The sequence below is a fragment of the Poecilia reticulata genome, linkage group LG20 (genome assembly GCF_000633615.1).
Source record: "Poecilia reticulata strain Guanapo linkage group LG20, Guppy_female_1.0+MT, whole genome shotgun sequence".
Classification (NCBI taxonomy): Eukaryota; Metazoa; Chordata; class Actinopteri; order Cyprinodontiformes; family Poeciliidae; genus Poecilia; species Poecilia reticulata.
In genome coordinates, this window is record NC_024350.1 from 748,508 (window position 1) to 771,477 (window position 22,970).

The following is a 22,970-nucleotide window of genomic DNA, read 5'->3' on the forward strand; positions in this document are numbered from 1 at the left end:
GCGCACGCACACACACACACACGCACACAGAGAGAAGACTGTAGCAGCATCTTGAAATCTCAAATCATATCTGGAAACTAAATCATGTGCAATTCTAAAAAGTCTGTGGAGCTCTTCTATGAAACATATGATTAAAATGCACAAAGAGGCTGTTGTTTTGCTTGGAACCTAAATCTTTACCAGCAGCTCTGACTCAGCAGTCCAGCAGACATCCTATCATCCAAAACATCAAACATCCTGTGCCTGCAGTTAATGATCCTGCTTTTCTAGTAGATTTCTTCTGTCAAACTTCAAACCTGTTCAATCCACAAGAGCACAGAGACACTGTTGCTGACAAATAGCACAAATCAGGTGCAATCTATATTAATCCATACTAATAAACACAAAACATGTAATGGGGAAAGTATCAAATACTGTAAGTAAAGGAAAATTTAAAGCATAAGAAGGTTGAAACTTAGGGATTGTTGCATTCGGTGTGAGAGTACCCCACAGTTTGGCTGGAAGAGACCCCCTGTACCAAAACATGTCTAATCTTAGGATATCTTAGATACAAGGCCCATGTAGGAGAACATTGAGACCAACAGGCTATAATGCTAATCATAATATCAGCTGTTATCATATAGCACGTGTTGAGAACAACCTACTTAAAGCAAAAGGATAACTGTCCCATGAGTCTTTTCACTCCTACTTAAATCCAAATTAGAGTTTTTTTGCTTGAGAAAAAAAAATTCTTTTAGAACTGGATTCTTTCACGTTCAGTAAGCATAAAAATCTGTTATGATCTTAGAACCTGGGATGGATCACACACACTCTAAATTGTGTTTTACTGTTAAAATCCCCAACATGAGACCAATTCCATCTCATATATGTATAAACTAGTATTTCCAATTCATTTCAAAAACACTTCCCAAAGGGAAATTAAATGTCATTATTCTTATCATCCAAGTACTTTTGAAGAGTTGTACTGGATGGTGGAGCTGTGGGCAGGAAGGATCTGTAGTAGTCAGTATTGCAACAAATCTGAAGAGGCCTCTGACTGAAGACAGTCAGAGACAGTCTCATGAGTGTCTGACTCAGAGTCATGAGAGTCATGTTAACAAATTAATTTCCAGGCAACAGAGATAATATTCCACAGTAACATGTCTTTGATGAGACCGTCAGTTGTTGGGAAGCCCAGCTATTCTACCTCCTTTGCTTTTGCCGCTCATCTTTAAAATTTCTTTCTCTCCATATGGTCAGAAAGTTGGACAAAGAGACAGAGTCGGTGATATAATCCAAACCCTTTATGATTGATATAAGAGATAGTTTGAACTTCCTTCTTCTCTCAGCATTTTGGTCTTTCTCTGAATCCATGAAGCCTCCTGTTCAAGTCCTGGGGGTCAATAACTTAGAGTCGTTTTGTGTTAAAGAAAAGTCAGCTCCTGTTCTTTAACTTAAAACAACAAAGCATGGTAGCTGAGATAAAACAGTTGCTGTTTTTCATGATTACCACTAAGCATAGCTCAAACTGGTCTTAACAATCTTAAAGGCTCAAGCTACCAGTTTTCACAACTGCTCCCAGTTGTAAAAACAATACCTTGTTGCTATGGTTATCCGTGAAATTGACTGTCCAAAAGTAAAAGAGTAAGCAGTTATTATATATTTTTTTATTCTTCTCCCACTTTGATCATCTCATTTCATATGGTTAATTATGGCTGACATTTTTCTAAAACAGTATCTAGTTAATTTCTTTACTATGAATTTATGACGGTCAGTAATGCAAAAACTTTATTTTTGTTTTTATGTTAAGTAAGTTCATCAGTCTGTTGAACATGCTCATGTAGCTCTGACTATAGTCTGACATGTTAACAAAAGCAAAACTGTCATCAGCATATGAGCGAACTCTGTGTCCTGGAACCTGAGAATTGATTTGTTGAATTTATATGGCATGAACAAGATATCTGAACTCACATCCCTGGGAGCTGCACTGTTGATGACAGTAGATCATAAAGCTTTGTTAACAATCAAGATCCAGTTTGTCAGGAAAGTGGCAAACCAGAGAATCCATGGTATGCCACCAATCGCATACCATGGATTTAATCACTTTAGGATCATTTTTGTTGCAAAGATGCTCACTTATATTGAATTATATGGAGATGAAAAATCAAAATAGAAGGTTCTTGCATATATGATGTTTACCTAAATGTTTAGAAATGTTTGGAATCATAGTGGCAACCAGGGACACGGGTGGTCCTTGTCCCCAATTGGAAGCAAATTAATAGTTTCACTGACTAAACGCAGAAGCTAAATCTTGAAGAGTCGTTGCAGTCAAAGAACAAAGGACATAAATTCTTAGATCTTTTTAGATTCAGGATTTGGGGTATTTGGGTATTATGTAACAATACATATATTTATGAACCTATGAATGAATTACATGGAATGAACCTCTCCATCCAAAGTAGGGTTAGATGCAAATGTTAGAGCAAAGTCTAGGTTACATCTTTTAGCTTTGGTTTCATGCCCTCAGATTATTTGCACAGAAATATGGTCAGCAATGAGATACATACACATCCAGAAGCACATACTGCTTGAAGCTGGTTTAAATCACCAAGGACTAAAGTCAGGCAGTCTGGATTCTTCAACTGCAGTCAGCTACTGCGCAGGATGTCTGGGAAGGATTGCCACATAGATAATAAAAGTAAAATACTCAAATGTTTGTGAGCAATTCAGTTTAAAATATTACCATGAGAGTAGTGAGCTACTACACAGAGAATGATTGAGTGGGCTGAGGCCTGCTGGGAACTGAGTAGCAGCCACTCAGGGTTTTAACAAGCTTATCAGACGGCTTTGATAAATGCACTGGCTTTACATTCCAAGTAAGGAAAACAGTGGGACAAAAATAGGACAGCCACACATGACTTAGCAGTAACTTTTCAGGATCAGGAACTCAACGTTTGTTTATACTAAAAACACGAAGAGAGCATCAAGGAATGCTAGGAACCCCGTTGGTCCACGTCGGCCTGGATCAGTTCTGACTGCAAGCTTTTTCTCTTCAGCTGAGCAGAACTAAATGTTTGAAGTCTTGTAAGCTGAATTTAAAATAAACTCAATGAATTTCATTATGAACCAACTAGAAGTGAACTGAGTTAAGCCTGGATTAATCCAAAAGTGAAGCAACACAATGATGTAGTTAGTGGCGGCTATTGCTATCTCTCAGTGCTTTGGATCTGTTTGGACGATGCAGACGTTCTGGAAGCAGGTTGCATCTTGTCCTGTTTGAATCTTACCATCATGGTGCCAAACAATAAATACAGAGCATGTTGTTCCTAATTTGCCTTTTCAAGTGAAAATAAATGTAACTCCTACAAAGACACATGGCGACAGGACTTCTGTTCCCACCTCTGATCTGTTAAAATACTTTTGTTGATAAAATGATCATAAAGTCACAACAAACAGTTCAATGTCCAGGACACACCTTCTATGACTGCTTGCAGAACATTTCATTTCATCAGAGTTCACATTCCTCCTGCTGCTGCTCTGCTTCATGCATTTCATCCCATTGATCCTTATTCTCCTCCTCCAGACTCTGCCTGCCTCAGTGAAACACACAGCTACCCTCCAACATGTTTTAACCGCTGAAAGAAGCCAGAGTACAAGGAGAGAAGCTGAACATGCACAGGATGAAACATCAAACTCCTGCAGAAACACACCAGGGATTCCAACCTGCTAACCAGCACTGCTAACCACTGCTCCATCGTGCAGCCCCCTAGTTGTAAAATAGTAAAATAGCTAATTATGTACGTCTGGGTCAAATATCCAGAATTTTAAGGGGTGAAGATGTGGGAATATTTTTGAAAGATAATGTAAAATAACAGTTAGTCACCAACAAGGTTCCAGAGAATATTTTCCTGTCACTCTTGTGCCAGATACAATTTATCTGCTGAAGTTAGTCTGAGAACCAGACACTTCTTTTGTCTTCCACTTTTAAAAATATTTATTCCACACAAAGAATGCACATTATTCTTTCTTCCTCTTTTTTTATGTTTTCTTTTTATTATTTACCAAGCTTACTAATATTAACAGTAAAAACAAGCCCAAGAGATCATCTTTGTTCAGACTATAATTCCCTGTGATGTGTATCAGGAAGCAGGAGGCTGAGCCTGTTATCCTGACATTCCTGTGATTGAAGCTGGAGATAAAGTGCAAACTGCCATGTTCCAACAAGAAAAAGTCCCACCTCTGCCAACACACCCAACATCCATTGTGTAAATTCCTGGGCAAGCTCAGACATCCTGATCCCACCTAGAGAGAGAGTTACACATTCACAGTTATGAGAGACATTTCTAAAGTTATAATCCTTAAGTAAATCAGAAATAGATCAAAGCTCCTCACTTTTAGTTGATATTGATGGTCCCAAACCAAACACCAATGCAAGACAATTATACTTACTGCCAAAGACATTCAATTTTAGTTTATTCTTCTCAATAAATGCATATGTTCCTGTAGCTGCTGCCATTAGTTTTCTGTTCTGTCATTTCTGCCATAAAAGGTGGACGTTTGAGTTTGGATCTGAACCTGAAGCTCATTCTGGTTCTGCCTGAATTTGTAAAGGTAAAGTCTTAACCTGTGGGTTCTCCTTCCACAGCCCAAAGACATGTCAAGTTGGTCTCTGTAAATTCTTCTGCGTGGATGATTGTTTGTCCTGTTTGACTCTGTTTTGTCTTACAGTGGACAGGCGTCCTGTCCGGGGTGACCCCTCCTCTTGCTCAATGACCACTGCAGATAGGCACCAGCACTCCTCACGACCCCAGTAGGGATAAGCGTGTTTGATAATGGATGGTTATTCTCAAATAGTTAAAATTGTCAGAACAATTCAGACATTTATAACAGTTGGAAATTAGTACTGACCTAAAAACCTGTGAAAGATTGTTAGCCACATCTTCATGGCTCAGGCCATACATGCTTAACATTTGGATCGTATGGATGTGTACCAGAATAAAGAGATAATATCCGTGAGACTTCTTCTGGCTGCAGAAGTAGTAACACACATTTGCTGAAAACTTTGACTTCACCATTAAAGCAGATCATATCACAGTAGCTGGATAAGGAAAGTTCTCCAAGGAGACTATTGAGATGAATCACAGGTGAAGCAACTTTGATGGAAACATGTCAAACACAAACCAGTCCAGAACGAGGAGAAGCAGATAAATATGCAGAAATGTGTACTAGTGTGTCTTGTTTGCTGTAGTGAAATCATAACTGGATCAAATGCAACCATAACAGAAGAATTCTGGCTGGAGTGATAATATGTTAGCACACCAGAGTGACTGGCAGAGCTACAGAACAGAGAACAAAATTCATACATAAAAACATGCTAGAGTTTTTATGACAGACAGATAATAAACTTTAGTTTTTCAATTTTCACTTAAATTATTTGCAGGACACCCTAGTAGTTAGATATAGCATGTAACATAGTTGTCATATTACATTTATTTTTGTTTTTATTTGGTCTTATTTGCTTATTTATCAGAAAACGTTGATTTACATGCAAGGCAGATGTAATGCATGCAGGTTTCTAACCAAAGCTAAGTAACTGCACCAGTTCCAGGCTCGGCTTTGGAAAAGTTGTGACCTAAAACATTTTCTTATCAGGTGCCGAATGCCAGCTAAGCCTACTGAAAAGTGTGGAGCAGCAGACTCCCTCACGTTTTTTGTGTTTATGCAGCACAGCTCATATCATTTTCCATGCCTCTGCAAAAGTGATTCATCATTCTAAGATGAAAAATGTTTCATTTAAAGTGAAATGGGAACAGATCAAATCTAGGTCCAGTAGTTTTATTTCTGCATAAAGTGTCCAGGATGTGCTGCAGATTAATGCACTCTCTCAAACCCTGGTTTCTGTTTTATGTTGGAAATGTTTCGAACACGATGAGAGACATTCCACCTCGCATCCAGCTTCTGCTTTGTTTAGTCCAAGGATTTACTTACTGGACTCTCCTCCGTGTAAAGAATGTGGTTTTTTTCCTCGTGAACTTTATTTCCAACCTTTGCAAGGAGAAGAAGACATCAACCACACATCTTTCTTTTCAAGGCTTTATTGGCTCTAGTGGCCTTTATTTGATAGTGAATTGAGAGGAAAGTGGAAGAGACATGCAGCAAAGGTTATCAGACCAGGATTCAAACCTGTGACATCTGTGTCAAGACCAAGACTCACCACCACAGAACCCCACACATTTTCCTTTGACTGTTAATTATATAAAAGTTATTCTACTACAATTAAAGTTGCCAAAATATTAATTGTGAAGATTTTAAACTTCTAAAATATGGTGAGATGAAAACTCTAGTAGTTAAAAATCTAGTATAAACAACTGGGTTTTGCCAAAATCCGACCCAAGATGCTTTCTGGGATAAAATTCTTCTCTACTGTAAACTTAAAAATGATTCCCTTGTAATTTGATTGGACCTGTAATTGAAAGGAAATGGGGTGACATCATTGTTGAAAAGATTCATGAACTTTAGGAATAGTACATCTGTTTGTGACATGTTATGCTGAACACTGGGCTAAAGAAAAAAGGAGACTGACCATTGGCTGTGGTGACCTGCAGACTCTCTCTCTCTTCCTGAGAATCTCTATTTTTCAACAAAGTCTTTTTAAACGGGCTCTTGTCTTGAATTTGTTTTTCTATTATTATTCTGGAGTGTCTTTTTTTCCTTTTCTTGTAGTATTATTGGTCTCACAACACTACAACTACATATCTTACATATGTGTAACTGATTATATTATAATGTTGTTACTTTTTTATGTTCACCTGTTTTATGATAAGTATTTTTATTACTATACTGTGAAGCACTTTGTTAAAAAATAAAATGCACCCGACTTACTTTCACAATATTTCCATAAGAAAACTAGTTGCTGAAAGGGATTTTGAAATTGTTTAGTGAAATACTTTGTTGCCTCAGCCACAGTTGGTGTATTAAGGACACTGTTTAAATGTTCAGAATGTTGTTTCAGTCTCTGGCCGGACCCTGGAGAGGACAGTCCAGCTGTGAGGGTCACAGATTGGCTGAGTACTTGTTCTTCAGTAAGAATACGTTCCAACAACAATTCAATGTGGGTGAAAGTTAAAGGTAATTTTATTTACATAACACATTTTCAGCAACAAGGAAATACAAACAAAATAACAGACCAAAGAAAATAGCAAAAGAAGAAAAAGAATCTAATGTTGATCTAAAGTATGTAAACTAGATGCTCCTGTTGCTAAGTTTCCTCTGGTCTAACATGAGTCTAAAACTGGAGTTTTTCTGGTGTAAGTTTGTTCTAATCCCTGTTCTGGGTTGCTAGATAAGTTTAAGTAAATATTCTCTGGACTTTCTAAGTATGCTCTAGCTGTCATGTAGTCAATTCAAAACATGATCCTGACCAGCAGAGCTGGAACAGCGAGCAGATTTAAACTTCACATTTTTGGCATCAAATAAATTTAGATGACAGAGTATGAACCATATTTTCTCTGATCTTAGGGCAGCCAACTAGACCAAGACCCTGTTGTGGAAAATGAGTCATTTTATTTACAGTCAGTAAAAACATGTATGTGACATGTTGATGGATTTTTTTCAGTTTAGAACTTTTAGTCAAACCTGTGCAGAGAACACAGGTTTGACTATAATCTATACAGATTGTCACTTTGGACACTGAGTACTTGCTTTTTTGGCAAATTTCGAGAACTTCTTAAAACTTTCACTAAATTGAACAATGTAGAAGTTTTGTAAGCGTCTCTCAGCCACCCTCAGTATGATGGGAAACAGGCTCCCCAAGGCGATGAGGCCTTGGAGAGCCTGTTTTTTTTCTTTCAAATGTTCTTGTATTTTTTGATCCCACTGTTCCTGCTATCAGCAACTATGGCAAATGTATATTCTGTGCAGACAGAAGGGTAAAAAGACAAATTTTACTAAAGTGGCTAGCCAGGAGAAGTTATTTGTCCTGTTTAAAAACATGATCAACACATTTTAAACGTATGTTTTATGGAATAAAACACATTTTTCCTTAAAATTATCTTCTCAGTATTACTGTCCACTGGATGGCAGCTTGCATTGTGCTGTTGACTTCACAGCAATCCATCACATCAAGCATGCATACAGTGACAGTGGAGAGGAAAATCTCCTCTTTAACAGGAACAAACCTCCAGCAGAACCAGAACTCTGGTTCAATGGGAACAACCATTTGCCATGAGAGCACAAAAAACTAACATGTAAAACATAAACACACTTATCTAGTAGAACATTCTATGTTAAGGAAAAGTAAAGAGTTAATGGCATTTTGCAAGGTAATTTAGAAGAGAAACATAGCTAAGCAGATAAGCTAATCCAGTTTTCTACTGTATAGGATGGAAGACCACACACACAGTTAGTCAACAATAAAAGCTCAGCCAATAGCTTTGTCTTGGAAAGAGACAGTATTAAACACTGATAACAGCAAATAATGAAAGATTGTAAATTAGTGGTCAGTTTGTCCTCCAGTAGGCCCATAGCAGCAGCATGACTGCAGAAATAGCTCAATTAGTTAAATATCTAAGCCAGTGCAACTACAAGCTTTATTGAAAAAGTTTTAAGCCTAGACTTAAAAGTATGTTTGCCTCACAGACTAAAACTGGGAGCTGATTCCACAGGAGAGGAGCCTGATAACTGAAGGACCTGCCTCTGTAACCAGCACAAAATAATCAACCCATATTTTATTTTGGCGGGTCTAAGTGACGGCACACTTTAAGTTCCGGGTCACAGGTCAACTCGGATCTCCTCCATCGATGTTGCTGCTGTCGCTGTGGTCAGCTGCTCGTCTTGGCGTCTTCCAAACATGGACGAACACAGCCGAATTATTACATTGGGTGTTTTCTGTTTGTGTTTTTTTTAAAAAATAGAAATGCGGTGAGGACACGCCCACTCAATTTATGTATTAATGATTGAAAAATGACTTTATTGATTGAAAGGTCATTCTATTTTTGTTAATTTTGTGGCCGAATAGATCATATATTGTCACAATATTAAAAAGGCCCATTGATTTTTGTAAATTCGTCCTTTTAGGATAGTTTTAGTTACTTCTCATTGATTTTGTTGACGGCCTATAGAAATCTGGGCTTGGTTAATTTTTTGAGTTGCGCAACAAAAAAAAGAACAATTGTTTGAAACAACTGTCAATTAAACTTGGGTACAACTTAAAAGTGCACTTTAATTTGATCTATACCCTTGATCTGCAATTTGAATTTGTAAACTTGATCGCGATCTTTAATTTGAAATTCGATTCCTGAGAAATACTTTATGGAATATATATATATATATTTTTGTAATCATTGAATGTTTAGTTATTTTGTATAACCGTTTAACCCTGTTTAAATGTGAACTCTAATTTGTTTTTATTTGTATTTATGACCTTGTTTAGGTCAGGGTTTTTTCCACCCCTGTTTGAACCCAGGATGGCGATCGAACTACCGGATCACTGCAGCTTTGCGGTAGGATTTAATTGAACCAAACTACTTTCTCATTCCGGACCTATTTCCATTGGATCATGGACTAAAAACAGTTGGATTATTGATTGATGAACCATTAATCACCCTGGAATCACAAATGGACTCACAATAGAAAAGAACTCTTGGGTGTCATCAGGGTTTATTGTTTTTGTTTTTTTCCTTGTTGTGTCTTTTGGTTATATTAATAGAAAATCACTGTTATTATAAATCTCATTATTATTATTGAATATCTTCATAAATATATCAAAACCATAAGCCTGAATACAGCAACTTCAATTTACTTTCTGCCTGATTGTCTTATTCACACACAGGCTCCAGGGCCCGACCTGTCTGAGTGCCTGTTATCACACTTGGCCGTATTCAGGCGCCTTGGTTACCGTTTCACCTTCCATTCTACTCTTAGAAATTGTAGGAACCAGCAGTAAACCTGCAGTCTGGGAGCAAAATGCTCTGTTAGGAACATCTGAGGTATGATGGAGTTTGATTATTGAGGGTTTTATTTGTGAGAAGGAGAATCTAAAATTCAATTTGGATTTAACAGGGAGTCAATGAAGAAGATACAATGAGATAAATATTTGTCTTTTTCATTTTCATCAGATCTCTTGCTGCAGGATTTTGGATCAGCTGAAGGCTTTTAATTGTATTTTGCAGAATATTTGACCTTCTGTCTTCAGAGTTAACGCTGCCAACTCTTTTCCTCTTAGCCACAGAGTCAATCGGTCAGTTGACTTAACATAAAACCAAGAAAATTATGCACAACGCTGACCACCCTCTTTACCAGACTGTGTTGGGAGAACAGTGTCTGTCAGGCTTCTTCAAATTCACTGAACACCATCTACACCACCTCTGAAGAATTTGAACTAATATGAGCTACAACAACATTTACGGTCATTTCCCTTTGGGACCATTAAAGTATTTCAGAATTTTTATTTGAATTTGACAATTCAAATAAAAACAAAACAAAAAAAGTTGATATAAGCAACTGCAGTTGCTTACATCACTACTGTAGAAGTGTTTCCCAACTGAGGGATAATATGTATGAAGGTATTACTTTAATATCTTGTTGGGGATCCTGTGAAAGGATAAAGATCTATTAATAAGAATGATGATTATGAAACATGTTGTCAGTTCAGCTGGTGTTATTCTCAGAGGAATCATTGATTTATTTGGATGAAAATGAAAAGGACCACAGAGCGGTCAGTGAGTCCAGCTGACGACACGCTGCATTCCTTGGAAACACGACGGGAAACCAGGCAACAGAAAAACCAAAGCCTGGCCGTCCCCGCTGGCCGCGGCCAGCAGCTTTTATTATTGCTTTTTTCCAAACTCTGAGGAAGATGGAGAAAAGAGTCCAACTAAATCTTACATGATATTGATAACATGCATGACTCACTTCCTCTCTCATGTCATACAGTGATGGACTCAGATTGATATGGTCTTGGAAAAAGCTGATCTTGACTTTTTGCTGAGTCACAAGTATCATGAAGCATTTTGTGAATGACCAGTGCTGCATGTTGGAGCAGAGCGATGCTCCGTTCTCTTCTAGCAAGACGTGTTTGTTTGATCCTGCTCAAGTTGCTGTTTTTCTTAACTGGACACTTTATCTTATGTTGTACAGTATCTCAATTTTTTGATCATTTTCTTTATTTTATGTGTCTACAAACTTTGTCACTTTGCTGAATTTCCCAACAGAAAGAAATAAAACAGGATATTTCATATTAACTATGGAAAGTGAGTTATTCCTCTTCCTCCTGTTACATAAAACCACTGAACAAAGTCATTGTTCAGCGGTTACTGAGTTCAGTGGTTCATCTACTGTAGGAAGCTGCATTAGGAAATCTAGTCAGGTTTCCTAATGCAGTTTGGTACTTAACATCCAGTCTGACTAGCACTGGCTCTTAGGTACCAAACATGTGGAGAACAGATTAATCTCAAATTTAGTTTCTTGAATCTAAACTTAATATACACTGCTAAAAAACAATAAAGGGAACACTTAAACACTTAAGGGTTCCCTTTATTTTTTTGAGCAGTGTATATCTTAGCAAGGTAGATTTTATGAATAATCTTTAATCTTGTTGGTAATCAAAAATTCATTTGAAAGAATCCAGACCTTTTTAAATGAAATCCCATCTACAAATCTGTCCCAGTCTTTAACAATACCTGGACGTGTTAAACGTTTCTTCTGAAATATGGTTCATATGAGTTTGTTGTTACTTACATGCAGGGGCACCACCAGGAATCTTGGGGCCCCATGACAAAAAATTAAATTGGGCCCCCTGCTGTTACAATTTCTTGAGTCTATTTGACCCATAAAAAGCAGCACAATTTTAAATGCTTGCAACTGCCTTGCTTTCTTGTCTACAGATAAATGATCTGTTATGAGACAGATAATCTGTGAAAAGATGAATATTCTCCAGCTGCTCCCAGACCTTCTACTGACGAATAAAGATTGTGATTGACACACTAAAACCCACCTCCTGCCTATGATTGGTTGTTTCTAGAGAGCAATCTGAGAGAAATTAAATTGTTCTCAGTTAATCTCTCAACATATTGTCTTAACAAATGTGTACTTTTCGTTAATGCAAGTTAAATACTGCAGCTTTAATTTCACTGAGGAGGGGACAGGTCAGGAGGGACGTGGTAACAGATCATTTAAATGCAAGCTAAGGCAGGACTATGGACTGACAAGACCGTTTTTTATTATAATTTTATAAAGATTGTTTGAATTTCTGTCTCGAATATTGTTTTGTTGTGTAATTGTAAAAAGAGCAGTGAGACAGGAAACATCTACATAGAACACTGAACATAGTGTTGCTCACCATTTTCAGTGGGGAAAGGAGGAAGGGTTATTCTGGTATGGTGGTTAGAGCTGCTGCTGACTGACCCATCTGTTAAGTGGTAAAAGGTACAAGGGACAAGTTAAATATATGAATATGTTGGTAGATTTTTTTTCCTTCATTGTTTAAATGCTAGTGAAATGAATGCAAACCGTCTGTATCAAAGCTAACTATGCTAAATGGTCGACATACTCGCCTCTCTTGGAGAAAAGCTGGGCTTCAAATTGACACTCTTGTCATTTTTCTATCTCTCCTTTTGAAAACACGAATTTATAATTTTTCTAGGCCACATAGTAACTGCCACAGTTGTTCTTGTCTTCCACTGACTGCTGCTGAACAGCGTCACCATCAAGTGCACCAAACAGGAACAAACCATTTCATGCATATCCAGGGGGAGTTTAGTGCAAATATACATGTGTGTGTTTTGGTCTGGGAGGGGTGACATTTAATTTTTACTGCTAAAAACAATTTTAAAAACATTATATGATTGATTTTGTAATTGACAGGGTCACATTTTTTTCTATTTCTATGAAGAAAAAACAAAAACCAAACTATTCTGTGGAGGGTCCCCCGTCAGTCAGGGGTCCTTGGAATTGCCCCAGCTCTTCCCCCCTTTACGGCGGCCCTGCTAACAAGATGAGTAGATAAACACATTTTGCCTACAGTTGTATTTTTTAGGAATGGTTTGGTAAAGTCAAAAGAATCAATCCTTCTATGGCCTTTAAAATGTATAAAAGTATGTAACAGGGATGTTGTATCTTCCAAAGAATTCTGCATCATTGTTGATTGAACTGGATGACCCGGGCTATGACAGGTTTAAACCACTACTCCAGAAACAGGGATTTGTTTTTGTACATAATGTTGCTATTGTTCCAAATCAAGTAACTGTGAGGAGAGAAATTGTTTGTAAATGAGGGACCATGGCTGAAAACGTAACAGATCTAATCAATGTCGTAGTTGCAAACAAAAATTAAATTCCATCAAGGTTGGATATAATATGGTAAAATAAAACATTTCATATTGAGGTTGGGAATTCTTGTTTTATCCAGCTAAGGAATCACAATCCTGAAAGTTAAGACCTCCATTTTTAGAGTTCATCATAACTTATTTCTTCAGTGCGTTCTGTTCTTCCATACAAAGCTAAAAAACCTTTTTGGCTTTTGTTAAAAATGCTGACACTGCAATTGTTTTTACACTGTCTGCATTAAGAGACAGAGCCGCATTTTTCAACCTAGATCTTCTGCATTAGTCAGCAAAATTCTACCTTTTACCTCACAGGAGCCACTGATGTATTTATTTTATGATTGAATTCAATTTAGAGGCAATCCTTGATCCTTGGTTACTACAACACCCAGATAATAAACTTCTTCTTTTAAAGGAAGCTACAGTAGAAATCTAAGAATTCTAAGATGTAGTTTTTATCAGCCTAAAAATCAAGAGTAATCCAAAAAGATCCATAACGAGCTTAAGATTGTTTGTGTTTATTGGACATGAATCCAGATTGTGTACCTTTAATAAAAGAGTCTAGTACCTTTTCAATCTTCTAGCCAAGATTGAGGCAAATATTTTTGTAATCAGTATTAAGTAGGGATATTGGACACCAATTATCAATTAAGAAAGTGTCTTTGCTAGGTTTGTGAAATAAAGTTAAGCCTTGAGTCATAGTGGTAGGAAGCTGTTCTTTTTCTATACACTTTAAAAAAGACCAAGAATAGAAAGGGGGCCAGTTCTGTGAAGAATTTGTAAAATTGTGAAAGCAGGCCATCAGTGCCAGATGATTTTAGTTTTAAGTAGATTGGTTGCCTCCTTAATCAGTAGGACTGTTGCACAGCTCATCCTCAGAAACGTTTTGAGTTGTTAGAGTTCAGAACAGCTTGTTTTTTATAGCTCAGCATAAAACTGACTACTGTAACTAGAAAGTGACAGAAATGATTTGTTTTGTTCAAAGCACAAATCAAAACTCATTTGTTCAACTTGGCCTTCTCACTATCATTTTTTTTAGCTATTTTGTGGTTTTGTGTTTTTGTAACAATGTTTTATTGTTTAATGTTATATTTTGTGTTTTCTTAATGTTGTTTAATGTTTCAATGTTGTAAAGTGTCCTTGGGAAAGGTGCTGTCAAATAAAATGCATTATTATGTTTTCCAGGCACATATTTTATTGCATAATTTATAACAAATGAAGCAAATTATACATATATATATATATATAAAGACATTTTTTGAAAAAAACAAAAACAAAACAACCTCAATATTCACTACTGGCAACAATAGTCTTCAAAATACATGCAACACATAGCAAGATGCAGACCACATGATTGGTTAGTCTGGAGCGATGGGGTCAAATATATATATATATATATAAAATAATATATATATAAACTCTAAATATGTTCTTGCTAAGTTTTCTGGCTTAATAATTGAGGTAATTCTAACTAACCTAAAGAAGATTTAACTTGAGACAGTAAGAAAAAAATGTCTGTTTTTATTTGATGTGTAAATATCTGGTTTCACCCTCAGCTGTCTGGACTCGGGTCGTTTACCTGGTCGGTCCACTGGTACATGTTTCACTTGGGCTTTTTTAATATATATCAAGTATTGCATGTATCTTTTACTGTCCAATATGTCCAATATGTTATGTTATGAAAGAATGTGATTAAAACATTTCACATAATTGAGCCTATTCAAGGAGCTCTTCTAGTCTCAACTTCTTGTCTTTTCCTCGTAGAACTACTGAGCGTAAATACGGGGTGACGGTCGCGACATGGTGGGAGTTCGCCCTGCAGTCAGTGGATCCGGTTCGCCGTCCCTTTTTTTCTGTCCCTAAAAGAGAACACAAACTGCTGGTGTTGGTCAGGCTGCTCCGTCCGCTGGTACATGACAGCTGTAGCTGGCCATCATCAGTGTGTGAATGTCCTCTTTGAGATTTCAATTTGATATATAAAGGGCATTTTATATAAACTGATTATTATTAAAGCCATGATAAGACACGAAATAAGTGATGGATTCAGGGCAAGCATAGGAGTAAGGAGTTCTACCATGGGACCAATAATTTGTAGTAGAGCGCCACCTTGTGGTATACCATAGGTTGTAAAAGAAGACTGTAACTTTCAATACTTTATTCTTTAAGCTCATTTGACCCCATCGCTCCAGACTAACCAATCATGTGGTCTGCATCTTGCTATGTGTTGCATGTATTTTGAAGACTATTGTTGCCAGTAGTGAATAAATATTGAGTTTTTTTTATTTTTTTCAAACGCCATGAGTTACACTTTTAGAAACTAGACTCACCACGCATTGGTTTGGTTGCATTCAAAAATTAGATTTTAGAAACTTTTCTAGATATCGCCTCCTTTACTGAAGTATAAACTTAACCTCCCAGCACCATCATGTAAGGCTTTTGACAAACGTAAAACATTCTTAGATTAATCTGTGGTGGTTTGAATAAGTATAAACAAGCTATTGAACTGTGAATTTAAAAGTTTACAATTTTGAACCAGTTTAGTTTTCAGAGGCTCATAAGCTGCCATCTCCCAAAAGGGCAGTCAAATCTGTCATGTCCATAGCAGAGGCCTCTCCCTTAATCAGAACTACTTCCACTTGAACTTTTTCACAATATTCAACATTAAAATTGTCTGAGCTGAGGTTAGGGTAGTTTATCTTGACAGACTGGTGAATTCTTGAGAATATACTTTTCTTGTTCTTCAATCCCCAGGTCTTTGTCTTTGTATGCCACTCTATAAAAAGACACAACTCTTTTTCTCACTGTCTGACATTAAGAAGAAATGGTAGAAATGTTTCTGGCCCATTTTTAATCATAGCTGCTGGAACTGAGTCAGGGTTTCACATCAGGGTTGTGTGATGACCACTGATGACCACTCCAACATGTGTGATGACCACTGATGACCACTCCAACATGTGTGATGACCACTGATGACCACTCCAACATGTGTGATGACCGCTCCAACACTTCGACTGTCTTAATCTTAACCAACATAGTAGGAGCCATATATACATTTTTATACAAAATGTAATTTTGTGTTTACGTGGGTTTCATTTGTTACTCTATTTGAAAAAGATAAGCATCTGTAATTGTATTGAGTTTAAGCTCAAAAGGCAGCACATAATAATGTGTTTTAAAGTCCCTGTAGCTCAGAGGATAGACTTTAAAATACTGTTGTTAGTTTATAAATCACTGAACGGTTTAGAACCACAATGCATTGTGGGCGACTTTGGCTGTGTGGGTAGAGTAAGTCGTCTACCCCCATTGGAAGGTTGTAGGTTCAATTCCAGCTTCCTCCTGCTTCATGTCGATGTGTCCTTAGGCAAGGCACTTAACCCCAAATTGCCTACCGATCTGCATATAGGTGTATAAATGTGTCGCATTCACCGATTCTCAGCAGTGCTTTGAGTGGTCAAAAATGATTGGAAAAGCGCTATAACTACAGTCCATTTACTTTAAAGATCTGTTATTGTTGTATCAACCTTCCAGACCCCTCAGGTTCTGGTTCTGCTCTGCATCCCCAGAACCAGAACCAAACAAGGAGAAGCAGCATTCAGCTTCTATGCACCACAAATCTGGAACAAACTTCCAGAAAACTGTAAAACAGCTGAAACACTGACTTCCTTTAAATCTCAACTAAAAACCCACCTGTTTAGAGTTGTATTTGAAATGTAATCATCAAACATTAATCAATAACCTGATGTGTAAAATGTAATGTTGTTGTCTGTATGTTCTATGACTTTGTATTTCTGTGTTTTCATGATGTAAAGCACTTCGAAATGCTTTGTTGCTGAAAGGTGCTATAATGAAACTTGATTTGATTTGAAGAGCTGTGTCCTGGTCCGTCTATAATGCCCCCACCTCCCTGTTATTCCATTGATTTGGTCTCCTCCGGTTAACCAAAATAAATGTGTACCAGAATGTCTGCATGAAGTTTCAAGTTGTAAACGATACTAACTATAGATTGACGGAGCTCGTTCCAGTCAGTGGTCCTCAGCATTCTTAAACTAGGAATAAACTTCTTATCTATGGTAAAAATAGAAGACTTAATGTTACCAGACAAACTTTTGGATTGAGATCGACGTGAGATTAAAATAGTTGAAATTCATCTCAACTTTAAAAAACAATTAAAGATTAAATTGCTTTATTTATACATTAGAGATCACTAGGACTTGTGTCTGACTGTTGAGGTAACAATCTGTGTTGTACAGGGATGGTATGAGGAATGAATGATGTGCATTTTGTTGTGTTTTCTTTCTTTTTAATACTTGCATAATATAAATGTGTGGTATGAAAACAATGGCTGAAGTTCAATAAATCTCATTCAACAGTTAATTCTTTTTCCTCCTTGACTCCACTAATCAACTCCAGACAAGGATGAGCGCTGCGGTGCCGAGTTCACCACCTTTCCTTCCCCATGTGGATGAGCCGCCAATACCTTTCAAGATATGGCATACGTTTTTCAACAACTATGAGTTAGTAATTAATTCTAGTAAGACGCATGACCAGACGCATGTCGAAGCACCGTTTTACTTCACTGTCTGAGTTGGCGCCTTTTCTTCACAGTGCCGGACCAACGTATAGCTTATGATAAAACTATGGTGGCCCTAGTGAAACGTTTATCTGAAAGTTAACGTTGTAGCCTGCAGACTCACCTTCAGACAGCGGGCTCAACAACCTGACGAAACCGTCCTCCAGTATGTTGCTGCCTTGCAGACATGACCTTCTCCCTATGGATTTGGACAGATGGAGGATGAGGCTACAGCTGGACATAAGCACCCCTTGCGATCCCACTCTGGAAAAGAGTGTAAGATCAGATCAACTATGAAAAGTGCTTCTTTGGGAATACCAGCATTCCATTCTTGGAATGTGTTAATCTCACCTGCACCAAAACACAGGCCGCACTACTTAACCTCCTGGTTCAGTAAGTTTATACCAAACTACGCAACACTGGTTGACTCATTAAGACACTTTCTGAGAACAACCATTCAGTCTAAACTTCAATGTGATGATGCAGCAGATAGAAGCTTTGGTAAACTAAAAACAGTGCTTCTGAATTCCGGGCTACGAAAATGAGACTCTGCGTATCCAACTTATTAATAACCCTTATGAGGCTTTCCGTGAATTATGATACAACTTACGTCACAAAAAGAACCGCTATTTGTTTCCATGCTAGCAACTTGCTAATTGGCTTTTGTCAGTGGTTTAAGGTTATAAAATTATAACATTTTTATTTCATAAATTATATATAAGGTTATGTGAGAAGACTAGCTAATGTGGCAATACTGTTTTACCTCTGCATGCAGCTATTGAGGGCTGGCTTATGCCTAAGCCAGTATGCTGCAGTCACTTTATCTTGTTTCCTGGAATGTCCAGGGTTTAGGGCATCAAGAGGAAGAAAAATGTAGACTTTTTTGCAGAACCAAGAAGCTGATGTTACAGTTCTCCAGGACACTAGGCTATCCAATGTGGAACATTTGAAGCTAAAAAGGGACTGGGTGGATGATGTGTATTTTTCTTTTCATTTGCAGAATAAGTGAAAATCCTTCACTGGGACCCTCCTCTATACCCTCTTGCATGAAGAAAAGATTCAAATGTCTTTTTATTAAAGGTTCAATAGCTATACTCAATGTCTATGCTCCTAATAATGATTCACCTAATTTTATATTGCAAATGTTTTTTGTTATCTAATCAGTATTGGGATGGCCCGTGTTTCTTGGCTGGCTATTTTAATTAAATAATGGATGCTGGTTTGGATAAATTCTCCTCAGCACATGTATCCCAACATGGCGCGCCACACTATTTGAGAAGTACTGGCTTACTGCATCTGTTTTTGTCAGTGACTATATTTTCTTTGTGTGTTGCTCTTTCACCCTGGTTTCCTCTAACCTACACACAGCAATAATTCTTTCAGGGGAAGGAGAGGCTGGATTAGAAACACCTTAATACTAATTCCATTATATTCTCCTGAAGGTCATTGGCTGAACATTCTTTGTCTTCAACTGTCAGGAATCTCTGGATGCCTGACTTACAACAGACACAAGCTTGTTCGCTCTATACGTGTTCAAAAATAGGCAAACAGGTTGTAAATTCTGTATACAACTGAACCATTACAATTTCCCTCCAATCAGGCATTTCATTGTTATAGAAACTAGTGTGATGCAGTGAAGCTTGTTCCCAATCAGAAACAAAAGCAATGGAAACTGGAAGGATGTGTCTACAATAGCAGCCAGGCATGCTAGTTTGGATTTTTACATTATCATTAAAATAAATTACATTTTTGGACTCTACATATATTTTTCTTTGATGTTCCGGATGATCTTTTTTCAACAAAGGTGTGGGTAACACTTTATTTGAGGGGGTGTGCATGAGACTGACGTGACACTGTCATAAACATGACATAACATCTGTTTTGAACATAAAGTCTTTATGAAGGTTTATGAATGTTGTCATGAAGTGAAATTTGGTAAATAATGACACTTTTAATGCAAAGTTGCTCTAAAAGTTGCATAGAAAGACCATTAAAAATGCCAACTTTGCATTAAAAGTGTCATTATTTACCAAATGACACTTCATGACAACATTCATAAACCTTCATAAAGACTTTATGTTCATGTCAGTGTCACGTCAGTCTTATGCACACCTCTTCAAATAAAGTGTTACTATGGTGTCTAAGCACAACACACAGAGGAAAACTGATTAAAACAATTGAAAACTTTATTGAAAGATATTTCAATTCTTGACCATGAAACATTAATTATAAAGAGTCACTATAATAAACACATTTGGTCCTATAAGAAAAAGATAAAAACATCATATAATGCAAAACAATGTCTGCCTGTAAAATATTAACCTTCCCATAATTATTAGCATTCAGGTGCTTATTACTGAGGAATAACAATCATGTTGTTTTGAATAACCATAGTTGGAATGTAACTTCAGCAGCTGCAGAGATGAACTAATGGCAAACAAAAAATTTAACAACAGTTTCTATATAGATCAGTTTTCATCCTTAAAATAAATACAGGACATTAACAGATTAACTTCATATAAATGGTCCATATATCAGAGTTACAACAATAAAACATCCTTCAAAAAGTAAGAACGGAAAAAATAACTTTTCACATAACTATGTCTATTTGTCATTATTTAATAGTACTAAAACCTGTTACTTCTGCTGCTCAGGGTCTAGTTCAGGAAGGAAAACCTTTTTTCTTTGCTTCAAGAGTTAAAAAAACACTGAGCATAGCGAAAAGTCTGCTTTGTTATGTGGGATAAAATAATACTGCTTTACACCTAAATCATCTCTACTAATAGTCAATGTTGGGATCATTATAGTGAGAGTTGTAGTCATCATGGTAACCTGCGTGGTACTCCTCTTCCTGAAATTCAACCTGATAATCACTGTCACTGATTTCTGAACCATTTGTACCGGTGCCCTGGCTACCATTCTTGTGAATAACTGGTTCTGTTGGAGGGGCGCAGTACTTGGGGTCATAAACTTGCCGGCCCAGACCATACACGCTCATGCCCCTCTGAGATGCCACCTTGTTGGTACCCATCTGGAGGGAGATGGTGGAGTTGTCAAGTGGCTGCAGCGCCACCTTCTGATCAAAGATGTCTCTACGGGTACCAGGAGCCGACATGCCTGCCTGTCAGACATCACATTACAGCATGATTAGTGTAATTTTCTGTTTAATGTCCTACACATTTATGCCCTATTACTGGCATAAATGCCATAGTCATTTTTTTCTGGATTTGAACTGATATTCTTAATTAGGATAACCTGATTAAGGACAAGTATCTAAGCACTCAGTGTAGAACAGGGGTGGGCAATCCTGGTCCTGGAGGGTCGGTCTCCTGCAACTTTTAGATGTGTCTCTACTTCAACACACCTCAGATAATATAATAATGAGATCATCAGCAGGACTCTGGAGAACTAGACTGCACTTAGGAGGTGATTCAGCTGTTGAATTCAAGTGTGTTGGACCAAGGAGACATCTAAGAGTTGCAGAACACCGGCCCTCCAGGACCAGGGACACAATCGAACACCTTCTCCAAGTCCACAAAACACATGTAGACCGGTTGGGCGAACTCCCAGAACCCACCCTGCTGAGGGTGTAGAGCTGGTCCAGTGTTCCACGACCAGGACGAAAACCACACTGCTCTTCAATCAATCAATCAAATTTTATTTGTATGGCACATTTCAGCAGCAAGGCATTTCAAAGTGCTTTACATAATTAAAATAATAACAGCATGTGACATTGAATAAACAGTGAGAAAGAGAAAGAGATTTTGGAAAAAAAAAAATTAAAAAAGATAAAAACATTAAAACCCACGCCCCTTTTAGGACTTTAGTTAAACGCCGTTTAACTGGGATTCTAACCCTCAGGGACTTTAGTCAAAAACACCGTTTGACAAGGACTCCAACCTCTAGGTTTTTAGTTGAAACKCCGTYAACTGGGACTCTAAACCCCRTAGAACTTTAGTTAAACGTCGTTTAACTGGGATTCTAACCCTCTGGGACTTTAGTCAAAAACACAGTTTGACAAGGACTGCAACCTCTAGGTTTTTAGTTGAAACTCCGTCAACTGGGACTCTAAACCCCATAGAACTTTAGTTAAACGTCGTTTAACTGGGCCTTTTCCGGGGGGCTTTACATCATTAAAACATAAACAGTGAGAAACAGGAATAAAAATAAATTAATAAATATACAAAAAGTGAAGATAAAAACATTAAAAACATGGAAGACATCAAAACCTGCACTCTAACCMTAATTTAGCCATAAGCTACTCTAAACAGGTGGGTTTTAAGTTGAGATTTAAAGGCACCCAGTGTTTCAGCTGTTTTACAGTTTTCTGGAAGTTTGTTCCAAATCTGTGGTGCATAGAAACTGAATGCTGCTTCTCCTTGTTTGGTTCTGGTTCTGGGGATGCAGAGCAGAACCAGAACCAGAAGATCTGAGGGGTCTAGACGGTTGGTACAACAATAACAGATCTTTAATGTATTGTGGTTCTAAACCGTTCAGTGATTTATAAACTAACATCAGTATTTTAAAGTGTATTCTCTGAGCACATGTGACCTTTGACCTCTCTGATGAGAAGTTTCCGATTGAAACAAAGACATCCCTGTTCTTTATGTAAGATTCMAAGCAGTTGAGCACTGGACCGGAGAGTCCGACCCAACTCTCCAGTCGATTCAGTAAAATGTCCTGATCAACACTGAGGTCCAACAGAACCAGCACTGTGGTTCTCCCACACTCTGTACTTACTATATGGATATCATTGAACACTTTGACTAGGCCAGTCTCCGTGCTGTGGTGAGCACGAAAACCAGACTGGAAGGAGTCAAAGCGATTCATTATAGGATGTTATTCCATTGTTCAAAAACAGCTTTTTCAATCATTTTGCTGATGAATGGGAGGTTGGAGATCAGCCTGTAATTCTGCAGTAGTGATTTGTCCAGATGGTTCTTTTTTATCAGTGGTTTGATAACTGCTGTTTTCAAAGCCTGGGGGAAAAAAACACCTGAAGAGAGCGATGAGTTACTATTTGGATCAGATCATTAATGACATGACAGGCAGGACTTTCTTAAAGAAATGTGTGGGTAGGACATCCAGACAGCAGGAACTGGA

The 22,970-nt window shown here is 37.5% G+C and overlaps 1 protein-coding gene across 1 annotated transcript in view; it reads right to left on the reverse strand.

Annotated features, from left to right (window-relative positions):
• Window positions 1-20,035: 20,035 nt before the first annotated feature.
• The window catches only part of cnn3a (calponin 3, acidic a), a 22,514-nt gene continuing 19,579 nt past the window's right edge, over window positions 20,036-22,970 (reverse strand). Inside the window, exon 7 of the mRNA XM_008438243.2 lies at window positions 20,036-20,988. Coding sequence (XP_008436465.1) covers window positions 20,647-20,988 — 342 coding nt within the window. The 3' untranslated portion in view covers window positions 20,036-20,646. The remainder of the gene's footprint in view (window positions 20,989-22,970) is intronic.